Here is an 18,954-nt window from a genome sequence, read left to right as displayed (position 1 = left end):
GAGAGTGGAAGAGGTTTTATTATGAGTTTCTCTCCTCTGGGAAGTATTCAAAATGTTGAGGAACTATTTCATTCCACCAAGTGATAGTTACTGCAAAAGTCAAGTAATCCTGAAGGGAGTATTGAGATGGAGTTCTCTGATCCTGCTTCTTCCTTATACAAAGTACACACAGAGGAACCTGCTGGTACACCTGGGTGTTGTAAAAGATTGAGGTGCTTTAGGGCCAGGATATACAGAGTATTCTTCCAATCTCTTCCTACTGGATTTAATCAACCTTTCTTGGCACTTTTTTTAAGAGTCTTGAGAAGGAAAGAGAAGAGGTACTTAGTTTGGTGTTGTTTTCTGCTATTCTGCAGAACTTTTATGAGAAATTTGTCACATATATTATCAAAAATGTTTTTTTTAATGGGGGTCTAAGCAATTTGAGTTATGAGAAGTACCAATATTCTTGAAATGCTTTTGTGAACATGTAGTACAACCTCCCATTTCTTGAGGGTTTCATACCAGTCACCTAATGATGGCCACTAATGGAGGACTGATCTTGAAATTCTATTTTATGGCTAAACCTGGAACTCTGCAACTCAGATACTTTCCCTCCTTTGATGGCTCGTGTGAAATTCCGCCAGAATGAGTGACAAACTGTTGCCTGGAAGAGCATTATGACTGACACAAAAGAATGGTGAGGTATGCACTAGCTTACATGTCATATGTTCATTCAGTGTTCTCCCTCTACTGTCTCTGACCAATGTTAGGGTCATAGTTGTATCAGGGTTGATTCTGTATCTATATTAAAGCTGCTCCATCCACTAATGTCAGGTCTCTTGTATACCAATGGTTTAGTGTGTGCTTTATACTCGTGTGATCTAGATTAAGGCTCGGTCATAAAACTGAATTTCAGGATAAATTTTTCATTTACATATCCAATAAATATGTAACAATGTTGTAAGAGTTTTCATCAGCAGACATTACCTAATATGACCTCTGCAGCATAGAACCTTAGCAGACATAACCTAATATAACCTCTGCAGCACAGAACCTCAGCAGACATTACCTAATATGACCTCTGCAGCACAGAACCTCAGCAGACATTACCTAATATGACCTCTGCAGCACAGAACCTTAGCAGACATAACCTAAAAAGACCTCTGCAGCACAGAACCTCAGCAGACATTACCTAATATGACTTCCGCAGCATAAAATCTCATTTCCTGTTCATTGAAGACACCATGTTGGGACAAGTGATAGTGTAGATCGCCTCCATTCATGAGGTCCAAGATGAAACACAGCTTGTCCGGAGTGTGGAAAGCATAAGTCATACAAACAATGAACGGACAATCCACCTGAAATCAGTATCTCTAGTTAAATCATAGTTAACTGCACTACATCTACTGTATAATGCATCATTCTTTATATCTAACATTTTTAGGTAAATATTAAAACAATACATTTTTACTCTGCCACATTATTCCTTCTTAGTTTTCATCTCACCAGGTCCCTCACTCATCCACCTGGCTACACAATGGAATTTTGTTTCTCATCAAGTGTAATAATCATATACAAGTTGTTACCATGAAGTGATAATTTTTATTCTAATTAAAAAAAAAAGATATGAAAATATATTAACAGGTAGTGTCATAAGTCTTGGTACTATTTCTGAAAAAGTGACAATAATCATATAATTCAGTATTTGTAACAATAATGTAAGATATCTGTCTTTTTAAGGTAATATAATTTGTAGTAAAAGTGAAAGAGAAACACGCAAGGCTCACCCCTGTGCTGACTAGTGAGAGCATAATCCGTTCATTGAGTGCTAGAGTTTCACCCTGTTTCATTTTTATTCGTTTTTTGTCGAGGCATTTCATGGCATACATCTTGCCAGTGTCAGCTTTGCGACACCCATACACCTCACCAAAGCCGCCACGACCAATGATCCTGTGTACACTGAAGTCGTTCATCGTCAGCTGAAAGATACGGTAGAAATAATTTTGTAAAGTTCTGTGATTCAAAACAACAGTATAATGACTCATGTAAACATCACCTGTAGAATTATGTGATTCAAAATACTGATATAAACATATACTGTAAACATTACCTACGGTTACTCAAAACAATGCCATTACTCAAAATTTTAAAAGCGATGTTTTACATACTAATACATCAATGTTATTAAACTATCAAGAATCATCCACAGCGACTGAATTATATTTTCTATATGACATGAATGAACCATTAATTAAAACACTTTGGAACATACACATTGCGTTGACTCAAAAATATTCACAACGTACCTTCACCCTCTGCTGCCGCTTCTGAACAAAATGTCTATTATCTCAAATGAATTCTACCTCGTTAACCTAGTGAGCGCCTCGGAATCAGTGTGTATGAAGTTCTCAAATTGTATATCAAGATATTATGCACTTTTACCTTCTCTGTACTTCTGTAATGTGGTTAAGAGGCAGAAACAGGTGGTAGAGGTTAAGGAGTCAACGAACCATTTGTGTTACTATGTATTTTACTCAAAAGTTTAAAGACGTCAGAGGAAAATTATAATTCTACAAGTGTTAATAAATAATCCTTGAAAGTTTAATAACCTAATGTTGGGTAACTATAAACAAATACCACCATTAAATATTCAAAACTATATAATAGAGAAATAAAATAGATAAGGGCGACTTTAATAGTAAATGAAACACGGGTGGCGGCGTCCGTAGAGTGTGGCGCAGCTCCCACCAACACAGTACAGAACTTCAGTTGACTCTCTTGTGTTTCTCGTAAATTCTAACTTGAAATTAGTGATACATTTGTTTATATAATCAGACGGTTTGTGTGTGTATTTAGATCGCTTCAAAATATAACTATAATAAAGGCTATGATAACAATAGAAACAGCATTTAGTGTTAAGAAGCGTTAACAAAATATCTTCAAGTACAGGAGGAGAGGCTGTTCCCCGCTCTTCCTGTACCTTTGATGGTGTCAAGTTTAAAGGACTTGTATCAAATTAGCAGGTGTGTGGCACGGCGCACGACACACACACACCTGCATTAAACCTCACAGCTCTCTATCACACACTTACCTGAATATTCAACTCTAGGTTTTTCCACTGGCAAAATCTGGTATATTTGTCACTGGAAAGAGATATAAACAATATATTAGTTGTCGAGACATAAATTCATTCTGTAATATAAAAAAAAGAAAGACTCATTATGGCTGTAAGAATATTGTGATGAGTTACAGTTCCCTCCACTGGTTCTTGTACAGTAGGAGGTGACATAGTGTGGACAGGCAGACAGACAGACAGACAGACAGACAGACAGACAGACAGACAGACACAGACAGACAGGCAGACAGACAGACAGACAGGCAGACAGACAGACAGACAGACAGACAGACAGACAGACAGACAGACAGACAGACAGACAGACAGACAGACAGACAAACCCCTCACTCAGCTTAATGTGGTCGCTATGTAGGCCACCATCTTTGTGTCTTATGTAGGTGTAATTGTCTCTCAGATCTCTAGCTAGGAAGAAAAAAAAATCTAGCGTATGAACCTTTGAGAATCCAGACCAAGCTGCAATGAAGAGCTTAACAAGGTGAGTATTCCCAGGAGGTCCGGGGAGTATAAGCCAACTGGTTAACACTAGAACATCACTATAACCGCATACATTCCTTCAATACATCTTTAAACATGTAACCTTCTACTCCAATCAATCATCTCTTATGTAAATGAACCTAACTTAACCTAACTATACGAGCTTCTATCTATTATACCGTATATGGAATAGTCACACGCCGCCCTTCATGTATTATCCGTGGGGGTCCTCAGTATACCCGGGGGTCCTCAGTATACCCGGGGGTCCTCAGTATACCCGGGGGTCTTCAGTATACCCGGGGGTCCTCAGTATACCCGGGGGTCCCCAGTATTTGTGGGGGTCCTCAGTATACCCAGGGGTCTTCAGTATACCCGGGGGTCCTCAGTATAGTATACCCAGGGTCTTCAGTATACCTGGGGTCTCATACCCGGGGTTCTCAGTATACCCGGGGTCCTCAGTATACCTGGGGTCCTCAGTATTCACAGAGTCAAGTATGTTTTAAGAGGTGGTTTACGGACGGTATCCACGACCTCTTTAAAGTTCACAGTATGCAGCCCCCCAGTGGTAATATTCTCTCTCTCTTTATATATAATAGCGGAGGACACACACACACACACACACACACACACACACACACACACACACACACACACACACACACACACACACACACACACACACACACACACACACACACACACACACACACACCAGTATGAACTTTAATACATCCTGAAACTGATTTGACTAATTGACTGACTGGATAACTGATTAGCTGACTGATTGGATTGATTAACTGAGTGACTAACTAACTGACTGTGGGTTCTAAGAGTCAGTCCAAGTCGTCAGCCCAGCACTCATTAGCAGCTGTGGCGGGACTAAAGACCAAGCAAGAGGTAGTGACGGAAATGGCAGGGGTCGTGGGTCGTCCGAGGCGGCAGGAGAAGGTCGTGGGTCGTTGAAGAGCTTGCGTGGGTGGTGGTGAGGGCGGTGTAAGGTGGTGAGGGCGGTGTAAGGTGGTGATAGGTGAGTGTGGAGGGGGGGGGGTAGGATGGTGTAAGTGAGTGGTGGTGTGAAGTGGTGAGGGTGGTGGGTTAGAGTGATGGGTGACGGTGATGGGTGAGGGTGGCCTTCCCGCGGGGCCACACTCCCTTACCTGTACACGCTGCCTCTCCTCCCCCCTCACCTTACCTACCTACTTCGCATACCTCTCCCTCTCACCAGAATCTCCCGTCGTTAATCAGTTCATTATTACGTACACTCTCTGGTAACTGTATATTAAAACACATGTCCTTGTTGAAAGAATAAATAAATAGGTAAATGAAAAACAAAAACAAATGACAAATAGGAAGAAAAAAAAATGCAATACATCTGAAAAACACAAAATCGAACCATCTTAAAATGACCTGACTGGAGTTGAGTCGTTCCAGGTAATCCCGCCAACATTCACAGGGTCTTGGCACATATAAGGATTCTACCCGCCTCGTGTGTGTGAGTGTGTGTGTGTGTGTGAGGTCATTGGACGCGAGGAGCTTTTGTTTCTATTCAGACATTCTCACACTGTGCACAGCTGACACACACTAATTAATGCAGGACGCTGATGGTATATTATAGAAGATGTACAGGATATAGACTTTATTAAACAGATACACCTTATTTAGCTACATAATTTAAGAAGTACAGTAGTAAATTTTTTAAATAGTTGTGTCTCGACGCGTCCTGAGTGAGGTGAAGCTCTTGTGGTCAGTGTGCGTAGTAAGAGCCAGCTTGATCACGTCGTGCTGGAGGTGGTCACAGGTAGGAGGACCCCCAGAGTCTATTCCAGATAATCTACAAGTGTGATTAAGAATATCTTGATGGTCGTCCCCATGTGTCAGTACAAAGCCACCACACCGCTACTGCCAGCATACACGAGTGTTCCTCTACAGATGAGTTGAAGAAAAAGTTTATATTTTTTCTTGTGGCTCCTCCTGTGTTGCCACACCGTCTGATGCTGAAGGTCACCATGATAACAACAACAAGATGGAGCGAGCGAGTCCTGCCGCCTCCAGCAACACCATTATTTCCTCACCTTCATATTGCCTCCTACAAAACATACCATAAATAAATAAATAAATAAATAAACTTAACCAGAAGTCGTGGGGCAGGACACAGAGTGGTGGAGGCGAGACAGACGGTGACAAACACTAGTGATGACACGACTCTGATTCCTAAAAGTTCCTGACGTTAAATCTTCCTCTCACCGCGACCAAATTGACGTCAAAAGTTCTCTACCTTTAACACGCGTCTCTTCATCACAGTTTAGTGGTAAATATAAAAATGAATCTGAGAACCAAGCCCTGGCCTGGCCACTGTGTTGATGGAGGAGGTGAGTCATGGCAGCTGAACACCGTCCTCCAGTCACAGTGTTCACTGCTCCGGGTAACAGTCTGTCGTACCACGTACTGTACCGTACAGGGGCGTCACTACTGCCAGGGGCCGGTCAACGAACCTCCTGCCTAACTTCTACGAGCGAGTCACTTCTTACGGGGAGGTGAACGGCAGGAGCTATTGGCTACTCGTGCTGGTTAAGACTTCATGGTAGGACCCTGCGTCACCAGCCACCATACTGGAAGCGCTGACGGTGTTGCTAGTACTGTGGCTACTGTCTAATATATCAGGGGGAGAGGGTGGGGGGGGGTAATTTCCCGGACACATATATAGACGGAGGGTGGGGACGGGGGTGATGTTGGTTGGTCAGTTGGTTCTTATAATTATGTGGCCACTGCCTGAGGTCACCTGCACTGCACCGTTAGTCACACAGGCAAACTTCCAGGTAGGCGAGCAAAGAAAATAACCTGGCTGACAGGTAGGAGCGGGTGGGAGGCAACAATATAGTGAGGAAGGCACAGACAAAAGGTGCCTGGGGGGCAGACTAGCAGGCGGGCAATGGGACACCTAACACACCTTCGAGGAAAAAATAATACACACACACACACACACACACACACACACACACACACACACACACACACACACACACACACACACACACACACACACACACACACACACACACACACACACACACACACATACACACACAGAACGCTCCTGATAGGTGGCCGGATCTGACCAACATCTCGTTAGCATATTAACAGCGGCGGTGCAATAAAGGTGCCACATAGGTCTGGCACAGGCACTGCTGGAGGGCGGAGTGCCACTAGTGATTACCACCATCACCACCACTACCAACCACCAACACTACCTCTACCACCACCACCACCACATCTTATAGACACCCCCAACACATCTCCAACACCATCTCCACACCCCCAACACATCTCCAACACCATCTCCACACCCCCAACACATCTCCAACACCATCTCCACACCCCCAACACATCTCCAACACCATCTCCACCCTCCACCACAACTTACATGCCACCCAGGAAAGCAATTACTGATCAATTCTCCGACAAATTTGTATTTTGATTGGTTACTGCGAGTCCCCTGCCTTCAGGACTACACACCTGCCTTCACGTCCACACACCTGCCTTCAGGATGATGGTCACACACACCTGCGACACACACACAGTCATCAACATGGTAACACTGTGTGGTAATCGGCATCCACTACACGATAACACTAAGATATCGGGACATAAACGACCGCGAGATAACAATAAAAGTCTGGTTGTTAGTTATCGTCACTGTTATCTTATATCCGAGTCATTCCGATATCGTAGACTCAACCAATTCGTGGAGAAGAGGAAACTGTTACGATATCGGAAACATTAAAGTCTCGGGTGGATAGCTATCCTATCCTAACCTAACCTGACCTGACCTGACCTGACCTGACCTGACCTGACCTAACACCAGCTAATTTAGTTATGAATGGTGGTTGGTGTTCCTTTAAACTATCCCGATAATGACATGGTTCTTGAAGTGACGTCATGATGGTGTTTTATGGTGGTAATGGTCCTTGTGTGGTGTTTACCTCCCTCACTCTCCCTCCTACCACCCCCACCCCCCTCAGTGTACCATAAACAGACCCATCTCTCTGATCACTGCAGCTCCACACCAGACAGCTGATGCGGTCAACACTCTCTCTCTCTCTCTCTCTCTCTCTCTCTCTCTCTTTCTCTCTCTCTCTCTCTCTCGTGGTCTTCTCAACACTCCTTTCCAACCCTAAACAGATCCGTCAGCTGGCTCAATGTATGCCAATCCTGACTGACGAACTGACTGACAGAGCTTCCTGACCGAGCCGCGCTGACACAACTCATGAGACAGATGGAGAAATATTAATTCTTGTTGTTATCTTTTATCACCTACTGCTGACGATGGTTGTAGTGGTAGTAGGTGGAGGTGGTGGTAGGTGGTGGTAGTAGGTGGAGGTGGTGGGTGGTAGGTGGTGGTAGTAGGTGGAGGTGGTAGTAGGTGGCTGTGATGGTGGTAGGTGGTGGTAGTAGGTGGAGGTGGTAGTAGGTGGTGGTAGAGATAATGGTGGAAGGCATAAGGGGAAGGAACAAGAGGTGAGAGACATTAAGGGGAACAAAGGGGGAGAAACAAAGGGGAAGAGGAACAAGGGAGGGAACAAAGAAGGAGACAAAGGGGAAGAGGAACAAGGAGGGGGAACAAAGGGAAGAGGAACAAAGGGGTAGGGACAAAGGGAAGAGGAACAAGGAGGGGGACAAAGGGAGAAGAGGAACAAGGGGTAGAGACAAAGGGAAGAGGAACAAGGGAGGGGACAAAGGGGAAAAGAAACAAGGGTGAGGGAACAAAGGGGAGGGGAACAAAGGGTGGGGAACAAGGGGAGAGGAACAAAGGGAAGATGAACAAGGAGGGAGGGAGGCAGTTAGCACAACAGCAAATACTTAAGACTAGAAGGCTTCTTTGTGGACATTAAGGGCGCTCCTGACCCACCCCTACCCACCTGACCCATCCTCACCTCCATGACCCATCCTCACCCTCCATGACCCACCACCCACTTGTTAACTTATCAAAAACTTAGTTAAAATATAATAACCTCACCTAATACCATGGCACTACCCCACCTGACACCTGATACCATGGCACTACCCCACCTGACACCTGATACCATGGCACTACCCCACCTGACACTTGATACCATGGCACTACCACCTGACACCTGATACCATGGCACTACCCCACCTGACATGATACCATGGCACTACCCACCTGACACCTGATACCATGGCACTACCCCACCTGACACTTGATACCATGGCACTACCCCACCTGACACCTGATACCATGGCACTACCCCACCTGACACTTGATACCATGGCTCCCCACCTGACACCTGATACCATGGCACTACCCCACCTGACACTTGATACCCTTGCACTACACCCACCTGACACCTGATATGGCACTACCCCACCTGACACCTGATACCATGGCACTACACCTGACACCTGACCCCATATGACACTAACAATATCTCAACGGACTGTCAACGAACACATCAGGACGTGTCAGGACGGGAACTAACCTAACCTAACACTAACCTAACCCCTAACACTAACCAAACACTAACCTAACAGTAACCTAACCTACACAACACACAAGATGAAATAAAACGAAAATCAAACCCACAAAATAACAAGACAATCAGGTCAACTTACCTTTCCACAAATTTGTTAAAGAGGTCCCCGCGTAAATGAGTGAATATTTCTTCTATGTAGGGCTGCAGGGAGAGACCAGCATTAGTGAGGGTCCGGGAAGAAGTGTGTGTGTGTGCGCGTGTGTGTGTGTGTGTGTGTGTGTGTGTGTGTGTGTGTGTGTGTGTGTGTGTGTGTGTGTGTGTGTGTGTGTGTGTGTGTGTGTGTGTGTATACTAACATAAACAAAACTCACCTCAAATAAGTCAGTAGGAACTTCGTTTTTCGTGAGGTGTTTTTGTACAAACGCCACAGACTCCTTGTTGTACGCCTGTTGGGGGAGACACACACACAGTATTAACACACTCATCAACAACACACCTTAAAACAATAATAAACACACTCTTATAAATAAACAAAAACCTATATCAACTTAGGAATCAATAATGAGGGTTGTAGGGAAGAAGCAAGGAATCAGCTATAATGTTTAGCTGTCAGGGTAAGTGGCACGTAAAGGAGTTAGTTAGAGGTGGTGGAAGACGTTGGCTAGTGGTGGTAGTGGAAGACATTGGCTAGTGGTGGTAGTGGTGGTAGAAGACGTTGGCTAGTGGTGGTAGTGGTGGTGGAAGACGTTGGCTAGTGGTGGTAGTGGAAGACCTTGGATAGTGGTGGTAGTGGTGGTGGAAGACGTTGGCTAGTGGTGGTAGTGAAGACGTTGGCTAGTGGTGGTAGTGGTGGTAGAAGACCTTGGCTAGTGGTGGTAGTAGAAGACCTTGGATAGTGGTGGTAGTGGTGGTGGAAGACGTTGGCTAGTGGTGGTAGTGGAAGACATTGGCTAGTGGTGGTAGTGGTGGTAGAAGACGTTGGCTAGTGGTGGTAGTGGAAGACATTGCTAGTGGTGGTAGTGGTGGTAGAAGACCTTGGCTAGTGGTGGTAGGAAGACCTGGATAGTGGTGGTAGTGGTGGTGGAAGACGTTGGCTAGTGGTGGTAGTGGAAGACATTGGCTAGTGGTGGTAGTGGTGGTAGAAGACCTGGCTAGTGGTGGTAGTGGAAGACCTTGGATAGTGGTGGTAGTGGTGGTGAAGACGTGGCTAGTGGTGGTAGTGGAAGACATTGGCTAGTGGTGGTAGTGGTGGTGAAGACCTTGGCTAGTGGTGGTAGTGAAGACCTTGGATAGTGGTGGTAGTGGTGGTGGAAGACGTTGCTAGTGGTGGTAGTGGAAGACATTGGCTATGGTGGTAGTGGTGGAAGACTTATTGGTATGGAAGACCTGATAGGGTGGTAGTGGTGGTGGAAGACGTTGGCTAGTGGTGGTAGTGAAGACGTTGGCTAGTGGTGGTATTGGTAAAGACCTGGTGGTGTGGAAACGTTGGCTAGTGGTGGTAGTGGTGGTAGAAGACCTTGCTAGTGGTGGTAGGGAAGACATTGGCTAGTGGTGGTAGTGGTGGTGGAAGACCTTGGCTATGGTGGTAGTGGTGGTGGAAGACGTTGGCTAGTGGTGGTAGTGGTGGTGGAAGACCTTGGCTAGTGGTGGTAGTGGTTGGAAGACGTTGGCTAGTGGTGGTAGGAAGACATTGGCTAGTGGTGGTAGTGGTGGTGGAAGACCTGGCTAGTGGTGGTAGTGGAAGACGTTGGCTAGTGGTGGTAGTGGTGGTGGAAGACCTTGGCTAGTGGTAGTGGTGGAAGACATTGGCTAGTGGTGGTAGTGGAAGACGTGGCAAGTGGTGGTAGTGGAAGACATTGGCTAGTGGTGGTAGGGAAGACATTGGCTAGTGGTGGTAGTGGTGGTGGAAGACCTTGGCTAGTGGTGGTAGTGGAAGACATTGGCTAGTGGTGGTAGTGGAAGACATTGACTAGTGGTGGTAGTGGTGGTGGAAGACCTTGGCTAGTGGTGGTAGTGGTGGTGGAAGACGTTGGCTAGTGGTGGTGATGAAGACATTGGCTAGTGGTGGTAGTGGTGGTGGAAGACCTGGCTAGTGGTGGTAGTGGAAGACGTTGGCTAGTGGTGGTAATGGTGGTAGAAGACCTTGGCTAGTGGTGTGGTAGTGGAAGACGTTGGCTAGTGGTGGTAGTGGAAGACATTGGCTAGTGGTGGTAGTGGTGGTGGAAGACCTTGGCTAGTGGTGGTAGTGGAAGACGTTGGCTAGTGGTGGTAGTGGTGGTGAAGACCTTGGCTAGTGGTGGTAGTGGAAGACGTTGGCTAGTGGTGGTAGGAAGACATTGGCTAGTGGTGGTAGTGGTGGTGGAAGACCTTGGCTATGGTGGTAGTGGAAGACGTTGGCTAGTGGTGGTAGTGGTGTAGAAGACCTTGGCTAGTGGTGGTAGTGGAAGACGTTGGCTAGTGGTGGTAGTGGTGGTAGAAGAGACCCTGATAATGCCCACAGTATCGTGAGAGGACTACAGTGGAGTCGAGAAGAGTGGCAGAGCAGCAGGGAGAGGAGAGGTAATGGATGGAGGGCCAGAAGTGCTGGAAACAGGCAGGAGAGTGCCAGGGGACGGGGTGGAGTGCCAGAAGTGTGCTAGGAGACGAGAAGGGAGTGTTAGGAGAGAGGGCCAGGGAGAATGTCTAGAGAGTGCCTAGAGTGGGCCAGTAAGAATGCCAGGGACAGTAAATGGTGAGGAGATGAGGGTCAGGTGTAAGGTGCCTCATACTACACCTACCATGATGACAGGTGCCACATACAACACTGAGGTGCGCAGTGTGCCACCTAACCACCTGCCCTCACCTACACCACCTGGAGCCCGGCTTCAACAGGTGAGGCGCGACATCTTTTTGATAACACCGCCGTTCTCCTCTCCCACGCTGACTCAGAAAATTGATTTCTGCACCAGCCCGTACCATGGAACGCGAGGCCACACTACCTCTCACGACCTCCAGCAGGATGTGGACCTCCAGGAGAACGTGGACCTATTTCAAGACCTCCACACACTATCACCTCCTTCAAATCATTATCATCTAAATCATCATGACCATCACAACAACCACCACCATAACACCATTATTATCACCACTACTACCACCACAACAATCATTACTACCAAACACACTAACGTGCCGACACACCCACCACCACCACCACCACCACCACAAGCAGCATCGCGACCACTTAATATCGGTTATCGATTCTGTGGCGTAGATATAGACGGGGAGGGGAGACAGGCACCAGCAGGAGGGGTGATAAGGCTACCTGTATACCACACCACCACACTCGCTACACCATCTACACCACCACACTTGCTACACCACCACGCTACGCAATCACGATACACCACCACTATACACATTCACTCTACATCACTATACTACAAAACACCACACGACACCACACCACTAACACCACACTACGCTACATTATACTATACCACACCACCGACACAACACATCAATACTACACTACACCTTTGTGGTATGGACAGCTCTGTGATAAGAAGCAGCACTGTGGTAGAGGGGTGCCACTGTGGTAGGGGTGCCACTGTGTGGGGGGTGCCACTGTGGTAGAGGCCACTGTGGTAGGGGTGCCACTGTGGTAGGGCCCTGGGGGGGTGTCACTGTGGGGGTGCCACTGTGACAGGTACCACTGTGGTAGAGTGCCACTGTGTAGGGGTGCCACTGTGTAGGGGTGCCACTGTGGTAGGGGTGCCACTGTGGTAGGGGTGCCACTGTGATAGGGGTGCCACTCTGGTAGGGGTGCCACTGTGGTAGGGGGTGCCACTGTGGTAGGGGGTGCCAGTAAGCCTCATCAGCCGTCGTTAAGCGTGATTCACCTCCCCGGCCTGACTTTAATGACAGTAGGCTGACTCTCGTTAACCTTGGCTACCGTCTCTTATTTGGTCACCAGCTTATTGGCGCCAACCACGGTGAAGTCAATGTCTGTGGTGAAGTCAATGTCTGTGGTGAAGTCAATGTCTGTGGTGAAGTCAATGTCTGTGGTGAAGTCAATGTCTGTGGTGAAGTCGATGTCTGTGGTGAAGTCAATGTCTGTGGTGAAGTCGATGTCTGTGGTGAAGTCGATGTCTGTGGTGAAGTCAATGTCTGTGGTGAAGTCGATGTCTGTGGTGAAGTCAATGTCTGTGGTGAAGTCGATGTCTGTGGTGAAGTCAATACCTTGGTGATCAATGTCTGTGGTGAAGTCAATGTCTGTGGTGAAGTCAATATTGCGGTGAAATCAATGTCAGGGTGAAGTCAAAAGACTGATGAATTTTATTTCGTGATGAAGTTAAAAGAACGATGACGTCAGGACCACGACTGGTTTAAAAATTAGTGGAAAACAGGTGTGTGGAGGATCAACAGGTGTGTGGAGGGTCAACAGGTGTGTGGAGGGTCAGCAGGTGTGTGGAGGGTAATAAGGTATGTGGAGGGTCAACAGGTGTGTGGAGGGTCAGCAGGTGTGTGGAGGTAATAAGGTGTGTGGAGGGTCAGCAGGTGTGTGGAGGGTAATAAGGTATGTGGAGGGTCAACTTGTGTGGAGTCAACAGGTGTGTGGAGGGTCAACAAGTATGTGGAGGGTTAACAGGTGTGTGGAGGGTCAACAGGTGTGCGGAGGTCAACAGGTGTGTGGAGGGTCAACAGGTGTGTGGAGGGTTAACAGGTGTAGCTAACAGGTGTGGCTATCAGGTGTGGCTAACAGATGTGTAGTCAACAGTTAAGGGTGGCTAAGAGGTGTGGTTAAGAGGTGTAGGCTGGCTAACAGATGTGTCTAACAGGTGTGTGGCTAACAGGTGTGGGTGGCTAACAGGTGTGGGTGGCTAACAGGTGTACTTACGTGAGTATTAGATAATAGTTCCTTCATAATAAAGTTGTCGTAGATCTCCCTGGCGACCTTTCTTCTCTCTTCCTTGTTCTCTATCTTCTCGTACGTCTTGATCTGTCAACAACAACAACATTAACATCTGTCAACAACAACAACAACAATAACATCTGTCAACAACAACAATAACATCTGTCAACAACAACAACAATATTAACACTTGTCATTTAATATAATAATAATAATAATAATAATAATAATAATAATAATAATAATAATAATAACAATAATAACAATAATAATAATAATAACACTTCTCATCTAATATAAAAGCAACAACAAATATAATGTGAAAAAAGTATAATTATAAACTTTCGCTAAAAAGAAATTAAAGTTCAGAGGGTTAATTAAATGTTTACTTTGGGAACTATTTAATTACCTCGCCCTCAAGGTCCAGTACTAACACTATACAGTACAACCCGTAGTAAACACTGTATGTATGTATAGATATAATTATGTATGTGTATGGTTGAGAATAATAACACTATGTACACAGCCACCACCACCATACCTCCCTCCTCCTCCCTCCTCTTCTCCCTTCCTCCCCTCCTCTTCTTCCCCTTCCTCCCCTCCTCCTCCCCCAGTACATGGCAGGCCTCCACGGGGCGGCTCCTGGCACACAAGAATCTTCCATTAAGGTCGACTTCACTCTGGGTAGTGCTCCCCCCCCCTCCCCCCCCCTCCCCTCTCCCTCTCATCACACTACAAAGAAGAGGGTGAGGGACGCGAGAATGAGAAGCGTGGGGAGTGAATGGAGACAGGGAGCCAATAGGGTCGGCGGAATATGAAATAAGGTCCTTAAAACACCATATATGGGACAGGGCAGGATGTCTAGTGCCTGTACCGACAGACAATAACTAACCCATGACACAACCCTAACACTATTAGCTTAGTCAGCCCGCCCTCTCTTACCTCCTCCTAAATTTCTTCAATTTCCGAACTATAACTTTTTTCCCCCACCTCTAATCTTCTTTCACCCTCCTCCTTTCTCTACAAAAAAAGAGAGGTGTGACAGGTTCACCTGTCTCCCCCCTCCACAACCCCATAGTAGGTTAGTGTCAGGCCTCCTCCTCCTTCCCCCTCGTTATACTAATTCCATTTAATTACCCTCTCCCCGACTCTCCTGTAGAGGTCGCCGTCGAGGGCCAGTAACAGTGTTAAGTGGTGATGGAGTCTCCGCGGCTCACGCCTGCAACAACTGGCCCAACACGACGGAGGCGAAGAAGGTGGGGTGAGGTTCTTGTACCGCGGGAAGACCTCTCCATCACTGGTGGCTGATGTGGAGGTGTGGGGGGTTACCTCTACTACTACTACTACTACTACTACTACTACTACTACTACTTTTTACGGTATATTACTGAGAGTTGGCAACATAGCCACGGATCCCATACTAAGTAAGTCCAGTGTAAACAAACACGGGTGAATACTGTGTCACTACATCTTCCATTAACAGTAAACTTATAAACCAAGAGTAAACATAAACCCGTGTTGGTGGTGGTGGTGGTGGTAGCAGTGGTGGTGGTGGTTGAGTATGGTGGTGGTTGGTGGTAGCAGGAGTGGTGGTGGTTGGTGGTGGTGGTGGTGGTAGTGGTGGTAGTGGTAGTGGTGCATTAGCAGTGTAGTGATGATGTAGCAGTCACGTCATCAGCCAATCAACACGTGGTAGCCTTTATTGTTTATTTACACTGAAGGTTATATAATGGACACGAGTATTGGGATTACTGTCAAAATATCACACCGGCCCTACACCACACCTGGCCCTACAAACCCGACCCTACCCCACCTGACCCCTACACACCTGACCCCCACACAGCCCCTACACCCCGGCCCCTACACCCACACCTGACCCTACACCCCGGCCCTACACACCTGACCCTACACCTGACCCTACACACACTGGCCCCACCCAACCCCTACACCCTGCCCCTACACACCAGCCCCTACACCCACACCTGACCTTACACCCGGCCCCTACACACACGCCCTACACACCTGCTACACCACAGTCCCTACACCCCACCCGACCCATGAAAACTACACCCCAGCCTCACACCCTCGTGACCTCTCATCCAGCACACACACACACACACACACACACACACACACACACACACACACACACACCAATACCTACCTAAATCACAGGTCTCCGCCCACTACCCCTCCCCAACACGGACCATCACCACTAACGCCCCGGGACTCTCCCATACTGGACCTAATGGAGCATCATTAACTAAGTTTAAGGAGGGAGGGAGGGAGGGAGGGAGGAGGGAGGGAGGAAAGAGGAGGAGTGGAAGAGAGGAGGGAGGGAATGGGGGAGGAGGAACGTCGAGCACCACTAAACCTCACCCATTCTAGACGACCTCCACCACCACGACCTGTACACCCACCACCACGACCTGTACACCCACCACCACGACCTGTACCGACCTGTGAAGACTTAAGAGAGAAATAGAGGAGGGGTAAGGAGTAAGGGGGTATCAAAGGGCATTACGTAAACCTTCACGAGGACTCATTACCACCACCGGGGATGTTGTTTAGTTCTTTACCCCCGACCAACCGACCGTGAGGTGAGGCTCTGAGCTGTGTGTGTGTGTGTGTGTGTGTGTGTGTGTGTGTGTGTGTGTGTGTGTGTGTGTGTGTGTGTGTGTCAGGCTAATACTTTACATGAGTCTAGATTCCGTTACATCGGAGGGAGGGGGAGGGTGGTAGGGGTGGGGGGGAGGTGGGGGCGTCAGTCTCTCGAAAAAAGACTCACGGGGCGGATACACAGGTGAGGTGGGCCAGGTATACACTGTCTGTCAGCTGTTTGCCTCACCCTCTACCCTCACCCCCTACCACCCCCACTTCTCTACCCTCACCCCTACCCCCACTTCTCTACCTCACCCCTACCACCCCCACTTCTCTACCCTCACCTTAATCTTGGCCTCTCGACTCAGCCTCCTCACCCTCCTTGCAGACCTCAAGTAATCCTCCTTGAGTTCTGCCTCTGCCTCCTCCCCACCATGGTCAACATTCCTACACCCTCATCCTACACACCTCACCACCCTACACACACCTCACCACCCCACACCTCACCACCCTACACACCTCCACCATCCTACACACCTCACCATCCTACACACACACCTCACCATCCCCTACACACACACACACACACTCCCCATCCCTACACACACACACACACCTCACCATCCCACACCTCACCATCCTCACACACACACCTCACCATCCTACACACACACACACACACACACACACCTCACCATCCTACACACACACACACACCTCACCATCCTACACACACACACACACACACCTCCCATCCTACACACACACACACACACACATACCTCACCATCCTACACACACACCTCACCATCCTCACACACACACACACACACACCTCACACCCATCCTACACACACACACACACCTCACCATCCTCACACACACACACACACACACCTCACCATCCACCACACACACACACACACACACCTCACCATCCCACACACACACCTCACCATCCTACACACACACACACACACACACACACCTCACCATCCTACACACACCTCACCATCCCACACACACACACACACACTCACCATCCTACACACACACACACCTCACCATCCTACACACACACCTCACCATCCTACACACACACACACACACACACCTCCATCCTACACACACACACACACACACCCTCACCATCCCACACACACACACACACACACCCCACCATCCCACACACACACACACACACACACACACACACACACACACACACACACACACACACACCCCACATCCTACACACACACACACACACCCTCACCATCCCACACACACAACATACCTCACCATCCTACACAAAGGTATTAAACCATCATTACATGAGCGAGGTGGTCAAGTGGATACAGCGCTCACCTCCTGTTCCGGGGTTCAATGGTTCGATTCACACACGACACACAGTATAAACTACCACCACACACACACTAGGTGGACAAGTAGCTACAGGTAACATTAGCAGTCGTCTCCTCTAGTAATGACCGGGCCGTGTTGAGACTTACATGGGGTATCTCTTAGGCATTTGCATTTAGCACACTGAGGTACAGTTGCCCCCAGCCTGACCATTTGGTATAAAATATGCAACAGCTGGGCACCGCGAGTGTTACATTACAGGCTGTGGCTCGGCTTAAGTCACCGAGATACTGAGCCGAGTCTTTAATGGTTCGTTCGTTAATGTTCTCGTCTTGTGAGGTGAGATGGTGTCTAAAGTGAACTGGACTCTTCCGTACTGTGATGTGGCTCTCTCCTCACACAGGGGGGGGTGAGACACACTACGTAATAAATAGGTTAGGTGAGGTAAATTAGGGTGGGATAGTGGTCAGTGAGAGCTAGGCAGTGTCCACCTCCCAGAGAGAGAGAGAGAGAGAGAGAGAGAGAGAGAGAGAGAGAGAGAGGAGAGAGGAGAGAGAGAAGGTCATAGGGCTCGCCTTACATGGCCAGTGTCTCCTCGCCACGAATTATGAATGAGTTGACTCTGGGATATATCAAGTGTGTCGCCCTGCCTTAAGGGGAGCTGGCCTCTGACCTGTACCACTATACCTCCACCCCGCACCTACCACACACACACACACACACACACACACACACACACACACACACACACACACACACACACACACACACACACACACACACACACACACACACACACACACACCCATATTAGGTCGTCCTGCACCAGAGCCAACTCAAAGGGTAGGCCTATACCAGCTCAACAGTGGACTCAGCCTGCACTAGATGGCCTGCAGCATATCTTAAGGGGGAGAGAGGAAGGGTGGACGGGATATGAACCAGCGTCTTTAAGTATAATAATCTCTAAGCAGAAGGAAGGAAGGAAGGAAGGAAGGAAGGAGGCCGATGGATTAA

At 47.7% G+C, this 18,954-nt stretch overlaps 1 protein-coding gene across 1 annotated transcript in view; it reads right to left on the bottom strand.

Annotated features, from left to right (window-relative positions):
* The window catches only part of LOC121855948 (G protein-coupled receptor kinase 1-like), a 109,390-nt gene that overhangs the window by 16,151 nt on the left and 74,285 nt on the right, over positions 1-18,954 (bottom strand). The window contains exons 5-10 of the mRNA XM_042351166.1: positions 13,963-14,064; positions 9,455-9,529; positions 9,224-9,285; positions 3,074-3,125; positions 1,770-1,961; positions 1,175-1,340 (exon numbers count right to left, since the gene is read on the bottom strand). Coding sequence (XP_042207100.1) covers positions 1,175-1,340; positions 1,770-1,961; positions 3,074-3,125; positions 9,224-9,285; positions 9,455-9,529; positions 13,963-14,064 — 649 coding nt within the window. The remainder of the gene's footprint in view (positions 1-1,174; positions 1,341-1,769; positions 1,962-3,073; positions 3,126-9,223; positions 9,286-9,454; positions 9,530-13,962; positions 14,065-18,954) is intronic.

The sequence above is a fragment of the Homarus americanus genome, unplaced genomic scaffold (assembly GCF_018991925.1).
Source record: "Homarus americanus isolate GMGI-L3 unplaced genomic scaffold, GMGI_Hamer_2.0 scaffold19117, whole genome shotgun sequence".
Classification (NCBI taxonomy): domain Eukaryota; kingdom Metazoa; phylum Arthropoda; class Malacostraca; order Decapoda; family Nephropidae; genus Homarus; species Homarus americanus.
The sequence above is the reverse complement of the archived record's forward strand: the minus strand, read 5'-3'. Positions and strand labels throughout refer to the sequence as shown.